Genomic DNA, 21309 nt, shown 5'->3' with positions numbered 1-21309 from the left:
TACTAGTCAGTACTCCTGACTATGCCCTGAAGATCTATCTATCTGAAAATGATATCAAAGCACTCCCATTCTGATGCTCAGATATAACCCTGTTATACAATATGGATTGTGAGCTTTTGTTTTTCTCTCTTACTCAATGTAGGTTCTTAGAATCCAAAGGGTATAAGATATACCCACTGGGGAATCAAATGTAAGAACACTTAATTATTTTATGAGATGTTTGACAGCACCTTTAAAAAAAACATGAAGCTTTAGATTTTGGTGGCTTTTAAGTCACAAGAATGGTTTTTAAGTCTCAGTCAATAAAGTAAAATTTGGTTCAATTTGCCTCTTCTTAACTCCATTTTCAATATTTCAGTGCTAACTATTTCCATGTCTCCTTGCTTTCTTTAACATCCTATGTGATGTCGCCTATCATAACATTCTGTCATTCACTCTTTAAGCTGTAGTCACAATGGCATTTCTTCTGTTTCTTCTGTTTCTATTCTAAGCCTGTTGAGCCATAGACATTTATACTTGCTCTTCTCTTTGACTTTCTATCATTTTTTTGTTACGTGTCAGCAAAGGATTTGTTGCTCTTGTTCATCACTCTATTCTTGGGATCTAAATTAATAGATAGTAAGTGCTAAGTAAATGTTAATTTCTTTAAATGTGTGGGCATCAAAAGGTATACATTCAAGAGACATGTCCTCTCTGCTCGATTTTGCATAAACTTCATATGGTACTAACCCCCCATCCCCATTCTATGGATTCACGTATACAGTTGGTCAAAATCACATCCCCTGTTTAAATATGACTCAGGATAATTTTGAAGGCATTCTTGTATCAGCAGGGTAAGGATTAGCCAAGTTTTGCGCATCAGCATGCCAGTAAAGGAAAAAAATATGATGACTATATCTGAGAAACAAGGAGAACTAGGGTAGGTATAGGAGATAGAAGGAAGATAAATGGTCAAAGTTTTTTAAAAAGTATTAAAGACAGAAGAAGAAGAATCACGTCTGCTGAGTATGTAAAGTAGTATGGACAGTTTTAATGTCATAGAGTTTGATCATATCTACTCTATGGTGTCCATCCATAGAGGTTAAAGAGACTTATTTGTTAAATATCTTCCCATTATTATGTCACAAACCAGAGAAAGAGAGCTGTTAACCAGCAGTATCAACAACAGAAGGAGATAGAATGTCCAGTTCCCTTAAAGGAGCTTACTATTCCAAATATATTTAGCCCTGGGGAGAAAAGGGGTTAGACTAAATAAGGGACCAATATAATATACTGGTTTCATAGCAAAGTATCAGCTTTGAACTAAGATATATTAGGTTCAACTAGCTCTGTGTCCTTGGGCAAGTTAGGTAACATCTCTCAGTTTCAGATTCCTCAGCTGAAAAACGAGGATAAAAAAATTATTTATGGTGATTCCATTAGAGGTTGAAGGAAGGAACTCCTTTTATCAGACAAACTTAAGCAAAAATAAGTTTACTGTTTTCAGTTGAAATGATTATAATACCTGACATTTCCAGGCTGCAGTAACTATTAAACAAAATAAGGTATATAAAACATATAACACAGCATCTGGTACATAGTAGACACTTAATAAACTATCATTAGACTTGCTATTACTGATAGAATTAGTTTGTACATATACTGTTAAGAAATAATAATTATAATTTAAATGTGCTATAGTAAGTACAAACAAACATCAACAACACACTGGAAGCAATGTGTTAAGATATACCACTGGGTTGGGGTGCTATTTGAGAGGAAAGAGTCTAGAAGAGGTCAGCTAGGCAACAAGCCTAGTACCAGTGCTTCATGAAGGCCTGAAGGGATCAAAAAAATAAACTGACATAGGCACAAAAGTTAATCAGAGAAAGCAACTAAGGCAAAAAGGAACTTACAAGTATTGTGAATACTAGGTACTAGGCACTGGTCAGAACTTTGGGAGTCAAATTGTTATTAAGATTTCCACTAAGGGAGTTCCCATTGTGGCATAGTAGAAATGAACCCAACTAGTACCCATGAGGATGCAGGTTGCCTCCCTGGCCTTGCTCAGTGGGTTAAGGATATGGCGTTGCCATGAGCTGTGGTGTAGGTTGCAGATATGGCTATCTGAGTTGCTGTGGCTGTGGTGTAGGCCAACAGCTGTACCTCCAATTTGACTCCTAGCCTGGGAATTTCCATATGCCATGGGTATGGCCCTAAAAAGAAAAAAAAAAAAAAGATTCCCACTAAGTCTTCTACAAGTTTCTTAGACAAGCACCTTCTATAATAAAGCCCAGACCTCTAGGCAAGATTTTCTGTTCCCTCTCCAAGTCCTCCAAAGTATACCCTATGAAAGTCATGCCAGATGCATCTTCATTAACTTGGGATCAGGATGAGGGCAGGGAACCCACTCTGGGGATAGCTGATGGGTTAAAGAAGGAAATGTTCTCTAACTCTTAACCACAAACAACCTTGGCTAGGGCTCTGCATGGATTCACTCTTGCCCTGGTCTCTAGAATGTAAAATGCTACCTGCAAACTGCTTGTTAGCTCATGAACAAGCCCCAATATAGTGTCCTTGATGCTGACCAAGACCTCTGGAACTTAAGACAAGGTCTAGCATGAATCCTGCTGTCTCCTGTACTGACCTGAGGGCGGTGTGATCAAGGATGCCTGACAGTATGAGATTCAGGTTGACTTTTATTAGTTCTGTAATCCAGCCCTGGCACAGTTCCCACTAGCAATCTTGCATTATTTAGATTTTATTTTGAAAAATGCCACAGGCCAGTTCTATTTAAAATGTTTCCGGCAACTGGGACCTAAAAATGTTACTTTCTTTCATTAGGTACAATTAGAGCTATGCAAGTTTGAAGAGGCAGACTGACGAGTGTGCAAGAACAGAAATTGTACTTTTTTCCCTGTCCTCCCTTTACATCCTGAGGAGGACATGAGGCAAATTCAGGCTCAATATGAGCAAAGGGTCTTTTCAGTGATTCTTCAGCATTGCCTTACAATTGTATACATTTTTAATCTTTCAAGTATTTCCATATCTCCTATTTTACTTAATTCTCCCAATAATCCAGGAAAAGGTGCAGGTTAAATATCAGCTACAATTGTATAGGAGTAAAGTGTAGACACATAGAAGATAAATATCTTAGCCAAGTTCATATAAATGCTCAGTGGATTAGAACCAAGGTTTTGGCTGTTAGCCCTTGGCCATTCTCAGAACTTGATGCTATCAGCCAAACTAACTCATTGTTTTCCACACCAATTTGGGGATGCTCACAAAAGAAATGCAGATGTGTAAAGGTAACACATAAGGAACACTATGGTTAAAATGCACAGCATAGAATTTTCAAGTTTATAAATAAACCTCTCTTTCTATTCCAAAGAGTTAATGTTAGTTACTTTAGGTCATAATTTATACTTTTTTAACGGAAATATTTCTAAGAGAAAATGTTGGCCATCCTGGGTTCCCTGAGGGGAAAAATAAGACCTAGGATTTAAAACATATATGGAAAATACAGACTTCCTTTTCCAACTCCCATTTATAAAATATGCTAATACTATAAAATCTAAAATTTTATTTGAAAAATTGAGTTTATATGAATTTGTTGTATTACCAGGCCTAACCTACTGAAAAGAAACTAAAAGAACTAGGGAACTCTTTCATATCTAAAAGCAGAGGCCCAGATAAAATGCCTTAGGATATAATTGAAACTTTCTGTATGTGTGTATATAAAATAATCCACTCATACATGACCGAGAAATATGGATCTTTCCAGTGGCAAGTTTGAATCACCATTCTCAAGGAAAGCAATTGCAATCTGCCACCTAAAGGTATATAGGTAGCTAGTACAAAATCTGTTGCCAATGACTGATTGAGATATGAGAAAACACAGGAGAATAATCAAGGGAAATTCAAAAGATTCCCTGTTACCATCATAACCCTCGACATGTTATGAGTGACCTCTGCTTTATTGTTTGGTTGAAGACAATCTTAAAAGAGTCAATTTGCTATGTATCATACAATAACCCAAAAGCTCTTCAGATATCTGTGGAGACCAATCCCCTACCATCTGGAAACCCCCATTGTAATAACCAACAGTTGTTAAGATTACACAGCTTCCTAATTTTCACTTTATTAACCATCCTGTACTTCATGCCCCTGAGTTTCACATCAGTCTTTCCATTTGAAAGTTCTTATATACGCAATAAGCTTTTACTAAATACTAAAAAATAAAAAATAAATAAATAAACAACAACAGAAAAACTCCTGTAACCAACTTCACTGACTCTATAACTACAGCAGAACAGTGTAGGGCTTAGGGGCACAAACTTTTTGTGCAATAAAAAAAAATCCACATATAACACATAGTCGGGCTTCCGCATATATGTGGATCCTCCATCTGTGATTCTTTAACCATGATTCAATCAACTGTGGATCCTGTAGCACTGTAGTAATTACTATTGAAAAAAATTGGCATATAAATGGACCAACGCATTTCAAACTTGTGTTGCTCAAGGGTCAACTATATTTCTTACTTCTTCACTAATTCTTACTTAGATTACCCTAATATTTTTGTACCAGTCAATAAGTAGTTTTATAATTATTGTCATAATAGTCACAGAAGTTTTGCTTTATTACCCAAGTTACATTGCAAACACATCCAAAGGACTGAGTTTCCTTTATAAATGGTTATTTCCTCCTCACGTAGTAGGTGCCAGAGACTTCTCTCTATCTTTGTGTTGACAACTACGTAAGTTAGCTGTTTTAGCAACTGAGTTGTCATACCCTATGCCTCCATGATCTCTTCTCTAATCCCTGCCCCTGCCTACCCACCATTACTGTCACTGTTAGAGTTTGTTTTTTTGCTTTGGGTTTTTGTTTTGTTTTTGTTTTTTTTTTGTAACAGACCCATGCCACAGCAGAGACCTGATCCGCAGCAGTGACAACACTGGATCCTTTAACCTGCTGGGCTACCAGAGAAATCCTGTCAGAGATCTTAAAAGACTTATTAACATTCAAAATTTCTGCATGCTGCTCTAACTTCATTCTATGACCCACTAACATTAGGTTTCTGTCCTATAATTCTATTGAATTTCTAGCACTAAACTCAAGGATATCTTACTAGCCAAATCTAATGACCTCTTGCTCATCCTCATTCTATCTTCCCTCCATGAATTATTTGAAACTCATAACTCTCCTTCAACTTTCTATAGCTCTCCTTACTTCTAACACTTCTCTAACTCAGGACTATCTAACTTCTCCAATTACTCCTTATAGTTATTGCTGGTTTTTCTTCCCTGGCCTATCTCCAAAATGTTAGTCATCTTCCCCTAGGCCTCAGGATTCCTTCCTCTGTTTTACTTTTGTCTGTATTTTTCTTTTCTCATTCAACTTTCATCTCCATCATTTTGTTTAAGCACTAGATTCCAACCACAAACTAAGTGCTGAAGACATCTGAGTCTATATTTGTCTCTAGTTTTGTCTTCTCTCCCAAGTTCCAGCCCAGTTAATTCATCTAACTATAATTCCATATTATAGTCACGAAGGCACTTCTCAGTCCCAAGCTGAATTCAGTACCTGTTCTCTACAGTCTGTTATTCCTCTTGTATTATCTATCATGATTGGAGGCATCACAAACCACATTAGGCAGTTTCTCAAGTCAGGTGCCTCAAAATCATCCTCCACTCCACCTCTCCATACTTATTTCCCTTATGCAATTGGTTAACAAGTTGTGTTAACTCTATTTCAAAATCCTTTCCTTATCTGATATTTTTTATCTAGGTCCTGCCACAGTTCAAGCCCTAATCATGTTTTTCCTGCACTACTGAAGTAGGATATAAACAAGTTTCCCTGTCTCCTCATTTTCTTCCTCCTTCAATCCTTTGGCCAAGAGAAATGATTTTCTTTTAATTTTCTAAAAGTGTTTATAAGCAAAACTGGAAGGATGGCAGCATACAGAGACAAGTGATCATAAGCTGAAGTTCATGTTTAAAGTGTTATAGAAATAATCTTTTAAAGGTGGGGTAAAAGATGTTCTGAGGGTAGATGAAGAGAAGGCAAAGGAGTAAGGGGATGAGCTATAAAACTGTCAATGAGAATTGACAGTGGAAGAAAGGAAGAGGTCAATGGAGGCAAGCCAGTGGTCTGTCCTAGGCATTTTGCTCTTCTCGTTCTATATCCACCCCCTGGATTATTTTAACCACTGCTTCAAGCCTAACTTCCATTTCTTAATACTACACCTCCTGCCCTGATGTCTATCCTAAGTTCTAGACTCATATTAACTGCCTATGGTGTATGTCTATTGGGATGTCCCTCAGGTATCTCAGTATCAATATATCTAAAGGTGAACCCACCCCAGTTTCTCCTTCATTCTCCATATAAGTTTATATTATCACTATTTGCTTAGTTCCCTCTAGAAGAAACCTGGGAATTACCCTACTCATTCTCTCATCCCTGCCACTCTCTGATATTCGTATGAATTCTACCTAACAAAAAGTTCTGTACACGCATCATTAAAATAATAAAAAAAAAAGTTATGTACATGTGCCAAGGTATCCCAAATTCCACTGCTTTAGTTCACACTTTGAATTACTGTAGTAGCCCCGTAATGGGTCTCCCTAACTCCAGTATCTCCCCTTCTTCCCCACCATTCCAATTTCTACATTATGTTTTGAATGCTCTCTCTGCAGAAGTCACTTGAGAACAAGCCAAAACATGAACTCTTCCCACTGAGGGCTTATAATTAAAATATACAAATTGAAATAGAAAAATAAATGACACAAGATAACATTTTAAATGAAAGAAAAACAGTGGGATTTATATCTATGTTAATCACCATCTTAGGAATACTTTAATGCCTGGTTTATTATTTTTTCCTCTATCACTATCTGACATAAGACACTGAAAGACTAAATGCTGTCTTTTTCAATGTAGTTCATAGAACAGATTATTCATATAACCAATAATGAATGTCTGATTTTTTTTCAGATGGAAAACTAAATCAAAACCCAAAATGAGGGTTTCTCTGCATGGCTAGTCCCTTGGATACATAAATGATGGGAGAGAAGAGAATGGAGAGAATTCAGTTAGAAAGGTAGCCTGGAGGTGTTGCATCTGTGGCTCAGAGGTAATCAATCCGACTAGTATCCATGAGGATGTGGTTTGAAAGATCAGGCATTCCTGTGAGCCGTGGTGTAGGTTGCAGACATGGCTCAGATCCTGCATTGCTGTGCTGTGGCATGGGCCTGTGGCTACAGCTCTGAATCAAACCCTAGCCTGGGAATTTCCTATGCCACTGGTGCCACCCTAAAAAGACAAAAAGCAAGGAAGGAAGGAAGGAAGGAAGAAGAAAGGTAGCCTGGGATGAGACCTAATGTCAGCCCAAGGAATTTGTCACATGAAGCTATCAAATATTTTTTAAGTTTGAAAGCAACATGATCATAGGAAGGATTAAAAAGAGATTAGAAATTAGAAAGAGATTAAAGTCAGGGAGGTTATTTAAAAAGCCGCAGAGGCATTCCCTAAATGGGAATGGATATCAAAAAAAAAATTTCTGAGGTATTATCAACAAGACTTGGTGACTGACTTGATTAAGGGAGGTAGCATTGGAGATTTTGAGGTTTCTATGCTGAACAACATAGGAAGATAGGAGAATCATTTCTTGGGGATAGGGTTGACTTACATTACAAACATCTGTATTTAGGATATCTTTGGGACACATAGGATATATGAATCTAGATAAGGAGTTGGCAAACTATAGGCCAAATACTGCCAGCTGCCCATTTCTGTAAATAAAGTTTTGTTGGAACATAGCTACTTCTTCAAATATTGCTTGTGATTGCTTTCGTGCTACAAGTAGTTAGGACATAGGTCCTCCGCCTACAAAATCTCCAATAATTACCATACGCCCCTTTAAAAAAAAAGTTTGCTGATCAAGTATCAGAATTTGGCACTGTCTAGAACAAGGGCTATGGAATCTTCCTGAGGTGGGGGTGTGCCAGAGGCTAGTGAAGGGGGTGGGGCTGCTTGCTGTTCTAGAACATTCCATCTCTAGGATGGGAGAGCCACTGGCATGGGACAAACAAAGGTAGCAGAGGAGAGTGGAATTTCTTTGTACTTGTTTACAAGCACTTCCTGTGGTTTTGTCTTTTCTGACCACTGCTGCTCCTTCCCACCTTCAAAGACTATCAACAGTGTAGGGAGTTCCCTTATATCCTGGGAAAGAGGGTGATCTTCCTTGTGCAACCCTCCCACCCCTGCTGTTTCTGGAAGTTGGAACATTCCGAAGGTAAAAGACTGAGGAGCCATTTGGAGGCTTTCTTTCCTCGGAGCCCTCAAGGAGAGAGAGGTACCATTGGGCTTGGTTGGAGGGTGTGTCCGGCCTGCACCCTCACTAGGCAGGAGGTGAGACCTGGTGGGCAGTGTCCTGGGGCGGGGAAAGCCAGTCAGGTGATCTTTAAGAGCCTGTGAGGTGTGAGGCAGAGAGCAAGCGGAGGTGAAGAGATGGTGGGGGAGGGGTTGGGGAGGGTGCTACAGGTTGATTAATCCCCGCAGGGCCAGCCAAGCCCCAAAGGCCCTCAGCCATCATGGCTTTGAACCCCGAGGACTCCAGTGGTGGGTTCCAGCATCACATGGTCGTGGCTTTCATCAACGAGAAAATGGCCAGGCACGCGAAAGGCCCTGAGTTCTACCTGGATAATATAATCCTGTCCTGGGAGGAGGTGGAGGACAAGCTCAGAGCCATCCTGGAGACCAGCGAGGTGCCCAGTGAGGCCAAAGAGGCCTGTGCCTGGGGCAGCCTGGCCCTGTGCGTGCGCTTTGCCCGCAGGGAGGACCAGTTATACAGGCGGAGCGTGCAGTGGCTGCATGATTTCGCGGGACTGCACAAGTCGGCCACACAAGCTTTGGCCTCAGACCTGAAGTTGCTCACGGCACAACTGGAGATGGAGCGCAAGGAGGCGGCCTTCCGCCTGCAGCTGGCCCACACCAGCCTGGCCGAGGTGCAGAAAGAACGGGACCTCCTGAGGTGGAAGCTCCTCCAGGCCGTAAGATTACCCCTCGGTCTGTGCCCCATCCCCCGCCCCCTCCCTTCAGCCCCCAGAACAGGTCCCAACTCCGTCCTCTTCTCTCCAGGAGCTGAGGGCTCAGCCAGAGCCAGTCGCAGAGGGGCCAGGCCTGGCCACTGCCGCTGGCACTGGAACTGAAGGAGCAGGTGAGGAGAGAGAGGAGGCCAGCATCGCAGCTACTACTGCTACTGCTTTCGGCGCCGCAGGAGGCGGAGGAAGTCACAAGGATGCGGAGAGGGCGGAAACTGAGGAGCTGAGTGAAGACCTTAACTTTATGCAGCTTCTCGGAGCTGTGGACCAGAAAGATTACACTTCTGGCAGGCAGAGGGAGGGAGATCTCAGGTCAAAAGAAACAGCCATGTTTTATTTCTCAGAGACCCTCAAGCCCGAGCCCACAATCTCGCCGGAACCCCTCACTGTCCAGCTCCCTGCCTCATTCACATACTCCTACCCATGCCCCTTGTTCCCCTTCTCAGAGGCATCCACACCATCCCCACCCGCATCATCCCCACCCACAGCAACGTTCACAGCAGCAGCTCCATCTCCCAACTGGGAGCCCTTTGATGTTAGCATGTGGTCTGATATGGGGGCCCAGGGACTAGAGCCTCAGGAACCGCAGAGAGACAGGAGAGACTCTGATCCCCATCAGCAGAGAAGACCTCCAGTATTTCGCAGGCCAGGGGACTGGGACTGCCCTTGGTGTAAAGCTGTGAATTTTTCACGGAGGGAAGTTTGCTTCCGCTGTGGGAGGGGTATCTGGCTGCAAACCCCTCAGTGAATTCAGAAATATAAAACATAACAGAAATATATCTCAATGGGAATTCAGTGTTCAGAGAGAGTTGGGAAAGCCGGGTGGGGGGTGGGGTGGGGGAGGGGAAGAGTAGGAGAATAAGGTTATGAGCTTGGGGGCAAGGGGAGGGGGGTGTGGATTGACAAGGAAAGATGAGTTTTAATAACCTCCTTTGTATTCCAGAGCATTAGCATTGGACACCCCAGAACTGCTGCAGCTTCTGTGTGTGTGTGTGTGTGTGTGTGTGTGTGTGTGTGTGTGTGTCTCTCCCCAACCCCAGTATATGGTGGACCTGAGCAGCCATGTATATAACACCTCCCCTCCCTCCCCGCTTCCAACTAGGCTGTAGGTTCTTGGAGCAGGAGTGGACATTTGACCCATCCTGAGCCAAACATATTCTCACACTAGAGAATCTGAACAGAGAGGCAGATTCCATAGTCAGGATGGTGTTGGGCAATGAAGCAGTGGGGTCATTTGGGGTAGGGGCCAAGGTCAGTCATGGACATGGAGGAACAGAAACATGTGCTTTACAGAGGGCAGGTGTCTTAGAGAATGGCAGTGTGAGGCCCCAGGGAGCAGAAAGGCACAGAGAAACAGAGGGGAGGTAATCCTGTGACCCAGTGATGGAGTGTGGAAACCCAACCACTTTCCTACTTCCTGCAGTTGTGCTGATTGAAAAATCTACTTTACACAGATCCCCTTTTCTTTAGGCTAACTTGAGTGAGTTCTTGTTCTGGGAAACCAAATTATTGGCAGGTCAGAAACGCACCAGAAGAGCAGTTGCAAACCACAGAGTGTCAAAGAAAATGTCAGAACTGGCTGAGGAGGTGCATCAGGCAGTGACAGGCGGTGGGGATTCCTGCATCCTAAGCGTCTCCAGGAATGAACCGTACAGGAAGCTCATTCATCTTCTGAGTGAGTTATTTCATGAGAAACAGTCAAAACAGGCCTGGGGTTAACCCTCAGGGCTGCATACACAGGATGCCAACACCAGCTGCACATGAGGACCACTATCGTTCAGCCCCAGGATAGGAGAATCCTTCCCAGTCTCCAAGGGGCAGAACTAGGACAGTCAGATTGAACAGGGAACTCATGCCACTGCCAAGGAGGTGAGTCACCCACTGATAGTGCCTGGAGGGTTTGCGGGTCTAGACCACTGACCAGATATAGTGCCATCCTGAGAGTTTCTCTCCCCCAAACTATCACCAGGAAAACAGTGGGAGGGAAATCTGGCTACAAAGCTCCTTGTGAATTCAGAAATGTGGAATAGCACATAACCCAGTGGGAGATGGGTTTCTAGGCAGAGGGGGTAAAAGGGGGAGGATGGTCTGCCTCTCTCCCTCTGATGACTGTAAGCTGTGTTGAGGGGGGCTAAATGTATGGTTAAGCCCACAGGAGGAAGGATGAGCCAGACTGAGACAAATGAAGGAGCCCTGGACATCGACTGGGGATGGACCTAGATATTGAAGCTGTTATAGCCCTGGTACCTCTCTGCAGTGGCTGGATGTGACTTTTGTCTGTCTCCTGTTGGGGCAGGTGTGTACAACTAACTGTCAAGATTGGGACAAGATCCCTAGCCTTCACTTGTCAGAAATGTCCTTAGGCTTGTTTATATCCTTCTGGGTCAGGGTTTCCTAACCTCAGCACTCACAACTTGAAGTTGGATAATTCTTAGTTACAGGAGGCTGTCCAGTATACTGTAGCATGTTTGGCAGGATCCCTGGCCTATACACACTAGATGTCAGTAGCACACTGCACCTCCCCCCAAAATTGTGACAACCAAAAATGTCTCCACAGATTGCCACATGTCCACTAGAGGGCACATTTGCCCCTGATTGGGAACCAGGGAAGTCAGTGGGGTATTTAGGCAAAGTCAGAAAAGGGGGGAAGATAATTGCAAGGAGAGTGTGTTCAGCAGTGCCCAGGGCTGCAGAAGGCGAGTGTTAGGACAGGAGGTGAAAAGTGTTCTTTGGGTCTGATGACCATGTATAGACTCCACCCATTGAACCTTAACCAACTGTTTTTCCAAGGTGGATAACTCTTCAGAGTGGTAAGAAAGTGGGGATAGCTCCATGTGAATTCATCCCCGTGCTTGAGAAAAAAAGTTAGAGTACATGTTCTGATTAATAATGTTGAGAACCTCAGCATCTCCTTTGAGTCACAGAAAGGAATTTACCCTCTTTAAATACACATTTTCTCTATGGAAACATCACCTGCTAAAAATGTGCATTGTTATCTTCCTGCATATTAAGGTGCTTATTAGTTGTGTCCTTTAGATCATGTGCTAAGAATTAGTCAGTGTCTTAAAGTCTCATGTTCCAAAAACATATCTGAAACCTTCATAAAATGAGGGTTAGTTATTATTATGTTCATATTCAGGAGAACAAAAGACCTTGGTAAATGCAGTTTCCAGCCACACTGACCTCCCTGTTTTTTTATCTGCACAGAGCCCATGTATTATTGTCTCCTTGCTCTTGAACACTGCTTCATCTGCCTGGGAATTCCTGTACTATTGCCACTTGTTTGGATCTTCAAGAACCATCTCAAACACCACACTTGTAGAAGTCAAAAGCTGTTTTTTTTATTATTATTATCTACTACTACTTTATCTCTCTCTTATAGCTCTTTTTTCTTTCTCTCATGGGCGATGGAATAAAAGGCATTAAGTCAGTGCTGGCAGTTTTCCCCTTCTCCCTGTTCTCCAAAGATAATCCTCTTGTCAGCTGCAAGGTTCTCTCTAAATCCAGCAACTTATATGGAGATTCTTGGTGTGCCTGATCAGTCCCTGAGCTTTTACTATACAGAAAAGGTATAATGGGCTGAAAGAGCTGAAAAATAGCAAGGAGTAATGGTATTTTAATCACATTATATTAGAAAAGGGAACAAGTGTTTCTTGCAAGGACAAAAAAGTGATAGAAGCTGAAAAAGAACAAAAAGGGGAAAAACTTTCAGGGGATGCATCCCAGGGGAGTTTTGTAGTGGGGAATGAGGATGAGGAGAGATGAGAGAAGTTTCTGGGCAGTTGCCTTATGTAATAAATATTGAGCATGATAGTAATGGGAAAAGATGATTTCAAATGTTGTGGGGGTGAAGATTACAAATTTGTTCCCCTTTGATGTTTTTCAAAGGACTATAGGAAATACTTAAATATTCAACTTTTAAAATTATTTTTATTTGCTGAACTGTTTCCTAGGATATAATTCTATGCTGAGCCACATGGGATTCTCTCTTTTAATTGACTTACATTTGTTTGATGGTAATTTATATATATATGTAATTGTATGTTCTAATTCCCCTTTAAATTTGTCAGAAAGCAGGAGCCCTGTTATTTGCTTTTGCCTTTCTTGGTGTCCTTTATGGAATAGGTGCTCAACAAATATTTGTTTAGTGAAAAGCAGATATCTGAGACATGAAATGGTATCAGCTGAAAAATATCCCTTTTATAAACATAAACTAAAACAGAACTGTAGTTAGGCAAAATAATGCACTCTCAATTTTCGACTATGAAATATGCCAACTTTAGGGCAAATGGGGGAAGCAGTTACATGCAATAAGTTCATGAAAAACATAGTTATGCAGTTATACATCTGATGATATTTTTTTCAGCACTCTGTCATAGACTGATGTATATGCTTCTCTAATAGATTCATTGCATATCTTACACTTTGGAGGTTTGGAAGTGAGAGTAAACGGACAAAAAGAAAGAGCCAGTTAAGGATATAATTACAACAAAGTTTCCCCATCCCTTTTCTTTGGTAGAAAACATTTAAGCACTTCTGTATCATGTCTGGAAACATAAATGATAGCAAAGGATTTCAAACTTTGTCAGGCAAGTAGTCTGGTTTTATATCTGGAAATTCCTGCTTTAACTTGATCCTTGCTTATCATGAATTTAAAATCTCCATTTCTGGAGCTCCCGCCGTGGCGCAGTGGTTAACGAATCCGACTAGGAACCATGAGGTTGCGAGTTCGATCCCTGGCCTTGCTCAGTGGGTTAACGATCCGGCGTTGCTGTGAGCTGTTGTGTAGGTTGCAGACGCGGCTTGGATCCTGCATTGCTGTGGCTCAGGCGTAGGCTGGTGGCTACAGCTCCGATTCGACCCCTAGCCTGGGAATATCCATATGCCACGACAGTGGCCCAAGAAATTGCAAAAAGACAAAAAAAAATAATAAATAAATAAATAAAATCTCCATTTCCCTGTCCTCTGCTCTCCACCTTTAATCAATAAAATTCCATCCCCATCTCCAGACAATACTGTACACTGTGGAAACTGAAAACAGATGGAATTACAGAACTTCATAAAAGCAGGAATTAACTCTATCCCATTTGCTGTTATATACAGATACAAGTATCTATGAAGAATAGTTAAAATAGATAATAAATGAAAAGGTGGTAAATAAAACATGTGCATTAGCAAAGTAGACATGGGTTCAAGTCTTAGCACCATTGTTTGCTAGCTATGTGTCACAGGGAAAGTTCTTTAAACTCTATCAGTTTTATTACCTTCAATAACATGACCTACCTCAGGGTTATTGAAGATTATCACAGTGTTTGCCATAGAATAAGGGCTAAAAAATCTTATCTAGTAGCAATAATGGTAGTGGTAGTAAAAGGAGATAGGAAATAATGTGTTGAGTGCTTACTCTATGTCAGCATCAGTGCTAAGTGCTTGCCAGCATTCCTTGCTCCTCCCCAGGTCTTCTCTTTCTCAGTTAATAGCACCATGATGCACTTAACTGCTTCAGTTAAAAACACAGGAGTCATACTTTAGTCAACCATTTCTCTCATTTTTCACATCCGGTGTACCAGTACATCCTGGTGCTCATCTTTCAATACATATCTAGTATGCAGTCACTTCTCCCCATCCCAAAGCTGTTGACCCAATCCAAACAGACCATCACATAACTGCTCAACTAATACAGTTCTTTCCCAACTTGGTCTCCTTGTATGTTTCCTTACAATCCCTTTTCACCAGGGCAGCCAGAGTGATCTTTCTAAAATGGAAATGTGATCATGTTATGTCCCAGGTTAAAACAGACAAAATACAACATTCTGTCTTTGCCTCTGATTACTAATAAACATCAATTTCATATCCTGGCCTACAATATGCAACAGGATCTGGCCTCTGCCTACATCTCCGGCCTCATCCAGTGCCATTTTCTCCAAGCTCACTTCACTCCATCCGGACTGGCCTTCTCAGCTTCCTTGAATATAAGAGCCTGTTTCTGTTTCATGACCTGTGCACTTCCCATTCACTCTGACTGGAACACCGTTCCTGTAGATCTTCACAAGGCTGGTTCTTTCCATGTCTCAGCTTATAATTTCCTTTCCTTGTGGGGCCCTTCTTGAGCATTCAACCAAAAATGTCCTGCCAGTTATGCCTGAAACACGACTCTTTTTTTCCCTTTTTAATTCTCGCCATACACATTATCAAATAGTCTTATGAATTTGTTATTTGTATGTTTCCCCCATTCTAGAAGGTAAAAAGTTCCAGGAGAGTAGGAACTTTAATCTGTTTTGTTCAGTGCTATATGTCAAATACTGAAAGCCAGTGTTCAATATATCTTAAATTGAATAAAAACATTAAACTTCATTTCTCAGGCAAGGAAAGCCAGGCACAGGTTGCACAGCTATAATATACCATCACTCCTTAAGTTAATGTAAGAATCAGAATCTAGTAGTTCAGAGTATGCAAACTATGGATCCACTTGTTGAATCTGAGTAGGAACCTTTTTTGGGAGAAGTGCCCAGAAAATTTAAAAAGTTGACAAATTTCATGTAAATATTTATATTTAGAGCTTTTCTTTAAAAATCAGAAGATCTGGAAATACTTGGGCCCATATTCCTCTATGGTAATAATAATTTGAATCTGTCAGGCAGCTACCTGATTTTAACTAGAACGTAGTTCATCCATTCATTCAATAATTATTTACTGAGAATCTACTATGTTTAACACACTGTTCTAGGCCCTTGACACATATCAGTGAACAGCAACAATCAGTGAAGAACAACAAAAAAATCAAAGATCTTTGTCCTTAAAGATACTGCATTCTAATTTGGGGAGATAGACAAAACAACAACAACAACAAAAAGCAATACATACATATATGTGATAATTGCCATGGAAACAGAAAAATTAGATCTAATCATCAGTGCAGAAGATGGAGACTGAATGAAAGAGAAGATTATAAGTAAGGTAGTTAAGAAGACTCATGATGAGTTTAAAATAGAAGAAATTGTGCAATTGAAGGAAATGAGGGAGTTAGTCATGTGACTATGGGGGGGGCATTCCAGACAGAGGAAACAACCAGTACAAGACCCTAAGGCTGGAGTTTACCCACCATGTTTAAGAAAGAGCAAGGAGGTCAGAGAGACTGGAGTAGAGTGAGCCAAGGATAAAAGAATGGGAAAGAAGTACCTAGAGTGGTACCAGGGACTAGATCATATAGAGCACTGTGGGCCCTAGTAAGGACTTAGCTTTTTTTCTAAATGAAATGGAAAGCCCTCAGAAGGTTCTGAGCAGAAGAGAGGCAGATGTGACATATTTTTAAAAGACAACTCTGACTAAAGTGTTAAGAATAGATTTAACAGAGAAACCAATTAGGTTGTGACAGAGATAAAAGATCTTGACTTGGACCAGCAGTAGTATGTAAGGCACAGACTGTGCAATCCCCAAAGTTCAAGAGGGTTAAGACCCTGTGAAATAACCACTTGACCAATGGGATATAGGAGCTGAGAGAGAAATGATTCTCCATTTCTCCTCCTAGATCAAATATGTCAAAATATCCTTCCTTCTGCCATGCCTCATTTTCCTTTTTCTTTAGTCCTATTCCCTGGGATTATACCCCCTAATACACATTAGCTTTTTGCCTCGGGATTTATTTTCCAGGAACCCGTGATAAGATAGGGGGAAAGTAGGGAGTTCAGTTTTGGACATACTGATTTTGACACAAGTGGAGATGCTGAAAGGTCCATTGGATAAAAAATCTGCAGACAGATCTGGGCGGGAAGGTATACATTGGTTGAGTTACCAGTGTACAGATGCTATGTAAAACTATAGGACTGTATAAACATTTCATGGAGGGAGGGCATGTGGATAGAGATGAAAATTAACTAAGGACCAAACCCTAGGGCCTTTAACATTAAGAGGTTTGGGGAAATATGAGGAGTCAGTAAAGGAACTTCAGAAATGGTATCTGATGAAATAGGAAAACTAGGAGGATGTGATTCTCTGGAGTTCAGGTAAAGAACATATATCAAAAAGAAGAGATGATTGTGCCAAATGTGCTGATCATGTAAAAGGAGGTGTGACAATTGATCTGACCATTGGATTTAGCATTGTCATAGTCATTGGAGACTTTGATAAGAGAAGTTTTGGTGAAGGTAAAAATCTGACTGAAGTGAGTTTAATAGAGAATTAGTGAAAAGGACTATGAATGTAGACAACAGTTTCTTTGAAGTAGTTTGCTGCTAATGGAAGCAAGGAAATAGGGACAGTGAGTGTCAGGGGAAGTGAAGTTAAGATGCATAGATACTGACCTGTGTTATGCTGATGGAAATGATTCAGTAGAAATATAAAATTTCATTAAAAGGGAGAGAGACAGGAGAATTGCTTTGGTGATATCCTTGACTAGGCAAACAGGGATAGGATCTAATGCATAAGTGAGGTGATTGGCTTTACACAGGAGCAAGGCCAGTCCATCAGTGGTAACAAACTTGAAGGTAGAGTGTGTAGGTATAGATGCCAATAGGTGAGTAAATGTAGTGGAAGGTCTTTCCTAATTGTCTCAGGTTTTTGTTTTTGTTTTTTTCAGTAAAATGGGAAACAAGGGGACAAGATGTTGGAGGCTTGAAGAGACCAGTTGTGAAGTAGTCATCTAGGAGGACAGGAGACTGAATGGTCCAAGAATACATAATAAGACTACTTGGATGGAGCATGATGGAAGATAATGTGAGAAAAAGAATGTATATGTGTGTGAGAGAGAGAGAGACTGGGTCACTTTGCTGTATAGTAGAAAATTGACAGAACACTGTAAACCAACTAGAATGGAAAAAATAAAAATCATTAAAAAAAAGACTACTTGGCAGCATTAAGGGTCCACTTGAGGTTCATGATGATGAACTTAAAGTAAGATCAGTCAACATTATTATATGTTTTCCTTCAGTCAAGTTTAGTTGCAAGAATACAGGTACAAGCATAGATGGAGAGTTGAGTTTACAGTGTTGTGGTTTTCACAAGCAAATGAGATGAAGGGAGAAAGGGTCTAGGGAATCAAGAGGATATATATGGGATTGATTAAATTGATTGATCATGGAATTTAAACTCTGCTAGGTGAGAAGATCACAGTGGATAGTGAAAACGGTGTGGAATCAAGGAGCTGCAGCTCAGGGTGAACTTAATATATTTCTGGAATTGTGATACAAAAAGATTGAGGTAGACATGGAGGCAATACTATAATACATGAAAATGAGATAACAGAGGAGATCACTACAGCCTCCAACACCCCAACATGTTTCAGATCATCTGCCACAATCATTGCCTCTTCTTGGACTCTGAAAGGACTTTGAATTTTCCATTTCAGCAATAGGTTGAAACATTAATAGGAGCAAAATAACCATAAAACAGAAAATTTTCTGAACTTTTGTAATAATACAAAGTATGGGGCTAAATGCATATCAGTGCTAACTAGCTCATCAGTGATTATTTGAAATCAATTATTGGTTGATAATAATCAAATACAACACAGTAATTCTTAAAGCTGGGAATCCTGCTGACTGAACTGTAAATATCTGTTTCCCTCCAATAAACAAACTAAATGGAGTTGAAATTACATAGGTATTATACAATAGAATGGTTATATTTCTAAATATTACATCACTAATATATAACAACATGGTTATAATTCTAAACATTATAGCACATCTAATTAACTATTAATGAAATGAAGATAAATTAAAATTAATACTACTTTGCTATTGAAGTTATGTATAATTTTATAAACAAATAGATTATCACATTGTAGAGGTTAAAAATTTTTTCAGGTTCCTTTAAGCATAATTGCTAAGAAAAAAAAAAGTAAATCAGGGACTTCCACTTAAAAACCAAAATAGGAGGAAGAAAAATAACTAACTTCATTAGACTCTAGCCTACACAGGCCAGAGAAGGCATTACTACTGTCTCAAGACCCTGATGTACAATCTTGATCTTTGATCATTTTTCCTACAAGAAACTATCTGCTCTCCTGAAAATTGCTACCCTGGCAACCAACTTGTTGACACTTAACTTTTCAAAGATCAAAAGTTAAGCTGGAATTGAATAATTAGATGTTCAAAGCCCTTGAAAATCTCTTGGTTACCATGGTGGGGAGTAGGGTAGGATGGTGGAAGGTGATAAAAGCTATTTCTTGGTGTCTTAGGTAGACTAGGACAATTACTTTTCTTTCTAAAGGCATAGGTTTCCTTGCAATATGGCATAAGGCAAGTGCCATGGTATATGCTCAAGGACTGAAATATAAAACTTGTTTAATATATGTTACATAGGTACTTTTAAACCAGGATCATTTAGGGGCCATTAAAATCAGGGAAAATTACTGTATACTTATGTTTACTGCTTTTTCTTTTTAATTATGGGACATTTCAAATATATTCAAAAATAAAAACAATATAATGAATCCTCATATACTCACTGTACAGATTCAAAAACCAGCAACATACTACATTTCTTGTTTCATATATCTTCAACCCCCCTCAATTCCTCTAGTGATGCCTTTTGCCAGAATAATAATCACTCAAATGTGATGAACAGCAAGGCAAATGTCATGCCTCAAAAGTATATAAATCCAGTAAGGAACCCTTGAGAAAGAGTTTGTGAGGCATTCAGATTTTGAGAACTTCATTTATTTCAATGACTAACTACTAAAGACCAAAAATAGTTGGATTATGTTCCAGGTTAAGAGGGCTCCTTGTTCCATTTACTTCACTGGAGAGGTAAATGGTCATAATGGTTTTGAATGTATAACTGATTCTATACATTTGGTCATTGTCATCCCCAGACACGCATGTTTCTACAGATATTCAATTATATTTAATCACTCTTTTCAATATCTGTGAATTCAATTCAGGATTATATGAATACATCTATCTTCATCCACAGCTTAAGTTGCCCCTTGTTTCAAGATGTTGAGAAAGTGATATGTGGGATTTTGTCAAATAAGATTACTCTCATCATTTTTATCCTACTAAGTGCCTCCACTGAAAAGATTTGAGTGGGAAAGGGAGTAGACAGTAATTCTTGGATTGGCACAGCTCTCAAAATATGACTCACTTCTCCACCATTCCTCTATTACTAACTCACTGACATGCTGTGAAATTCAAGTAATCACTCTTGAGACTAGCTAAAAAAAAAACACAAAAATGAATAATTGGCTGCAGAAAGGTCACAAACAGTAAACTTTTCTTGCTATGATTTAAATGGGTGGGGAATATAAATAAATATTTCATATCTGCGTTTTTAACCACACCAAAATCAATAGAAGAACTTTTAGTGAGGTTGATAAAGCATAGAAAGTTAAAAAGTATCCATAATTAACTTAAAGTAGTATAAAATTTGGTATTTGAGGTGCTATAGACCCTATTCAGAGCCTTTTTCAAATATAAATGCCACTTTCTTGCTAATGGCATAAAATCACTCATACAGAGTGAATTTTTCACTTGGCACATATTTGGAATCAGTGGCTACTACTGGACCCGAAAAACATGTTTATTATTCATAGCCAAATTCTAGCTACTTCACTTACGCCATTCTGGAAGAGATTTCTATATCTATGAATTGACAAAAACTGTTGCATCCTTTTAAACAGTGGTTCCCAAACATTTTTTTCTCCTTACCAAGGCACACATGAGGGACAATATTCAAAATTTAACCCACCTCTATCAATCCCAATCATTCCCTTAGACCTGCTGCATGAATAAAAAGCCTCTGCTTAGTAGACTACCACTTCTTTCTCTTCTGTGGATCTAGATGTGAGGTGAGGACCACTAACTTAGGTGATATCTACAATAAATACAAACAAGGTCAATTTAATATATATTTGAAAGAGGAAGCCACCTATAGGATAGGATTTTAGGGGCATTGGGAAATCTCACTTGTATATGAGCCTGTACAAGGCTTTATTGGAAACCAATTAAGCTATCAGCTGAGAGGGCCTAGGAGCAACAACCCCTTAGTAGCAACAAGCATACCTAGCACTCAAATCTTGGTTTCTAATATCATTCCCCATTAAAAGGAATTAAGCCTCCTTGGGAATATGGCTGATTCTAGGACTGGGGGAAGGAAATATATAAGTCTGGAGTATCTTACAGTGCTGAAATATAAGAAAGTATTAAACAAAGAGATAACAACAACAAAAAATAATGATGAATTTATATCAGAGGGATAGATGCACCAACTGAAAGAGCTCCCAATA

The 21309-nt window shown here is 39.9% G+C and overlaps 2 protein-coding genes across 9 annotated transcripts in view; one reads left to right on the top strand and one right to left on the bottom strand.

The window, feature by feature from the left end:
• Positions 1–21309, bottom strand: part of IL1RAPL2 (interleukin 1 receptor accessory protein like 2) — a 1117802-nt gene that overhangs the window by 499752 nt on the left and 596741 nt on the right. The window lies entirely within an intron of this gene.
• On the top strand, positions 7554–12513 carry TEX13A (testis expressed 13A). 2 transcript variants are annotated; one of them, XR_014835869.1, is made up of 4 exons: positions 8548–9032; positions 9121–10952; positions 11232–11379; positions 12291–12513. XR_014835869.1 is itself a non-coding variant. In XM_085008879.1 (2 exons), the coding sequence occupies exons 1-2, from the start codon at positions 8574–8576 to the stop codon at positions 9829–9831; spliced, it is 1170 nt and encodes a 389-aa protein (XP_084865005.1). In that variant the 5' UTR covers positions 7554–8573; the 3' UTR covers positions 9832–9874. The 2 variants fall into 2 exon arrangements, 1 of the variants encoding a protein (XP_084865005.1); XM_085008879.1 differs by lacking the exons at positions 11232–11379; positions 12291–12513 and having other exon boundaries at positions 7554–9032; positions 9121–9874.

Source organism: Sus scrofa, chromosome X (genome assembly GCF_054392235.1).
Source record: "Sus scrofa isolate SSC_HxYL_T2T_F1_AM1 chromosome X, Sscrofa_HxYL_maternal_Yorkshire_Landrace_v2.0, whole genome shotgun sequence".
Taxonomy (NCBI): Eukaryota; Metazoa; Chordata; class Mammalia; order Artiodactyla; family Suidae; genus Sus; species Sus scrofa.
This window is presented reverse-complemented; position numbering and strand designations above follow the sequence as displayed.

What these genes read in the sequence shown, in the direction of transcription:
- TEX13A (XM_085008879.1), top strand. Translation starts at nt 8,574, where the DNA reads ATGGCTTTGAACCCCGAGGACTCCAGTGGTGGGTTCCAGCATCACATG. An exon ending in GGTGGAAGCTCCTCCAGGCC is followed by an intron (nt 9,033 to 9,120) that starts GTAAGATTACCC and finishes TCTTCTCTCCAG; the next exon opens with GAGCTGAGGGCTCAGCCAGA.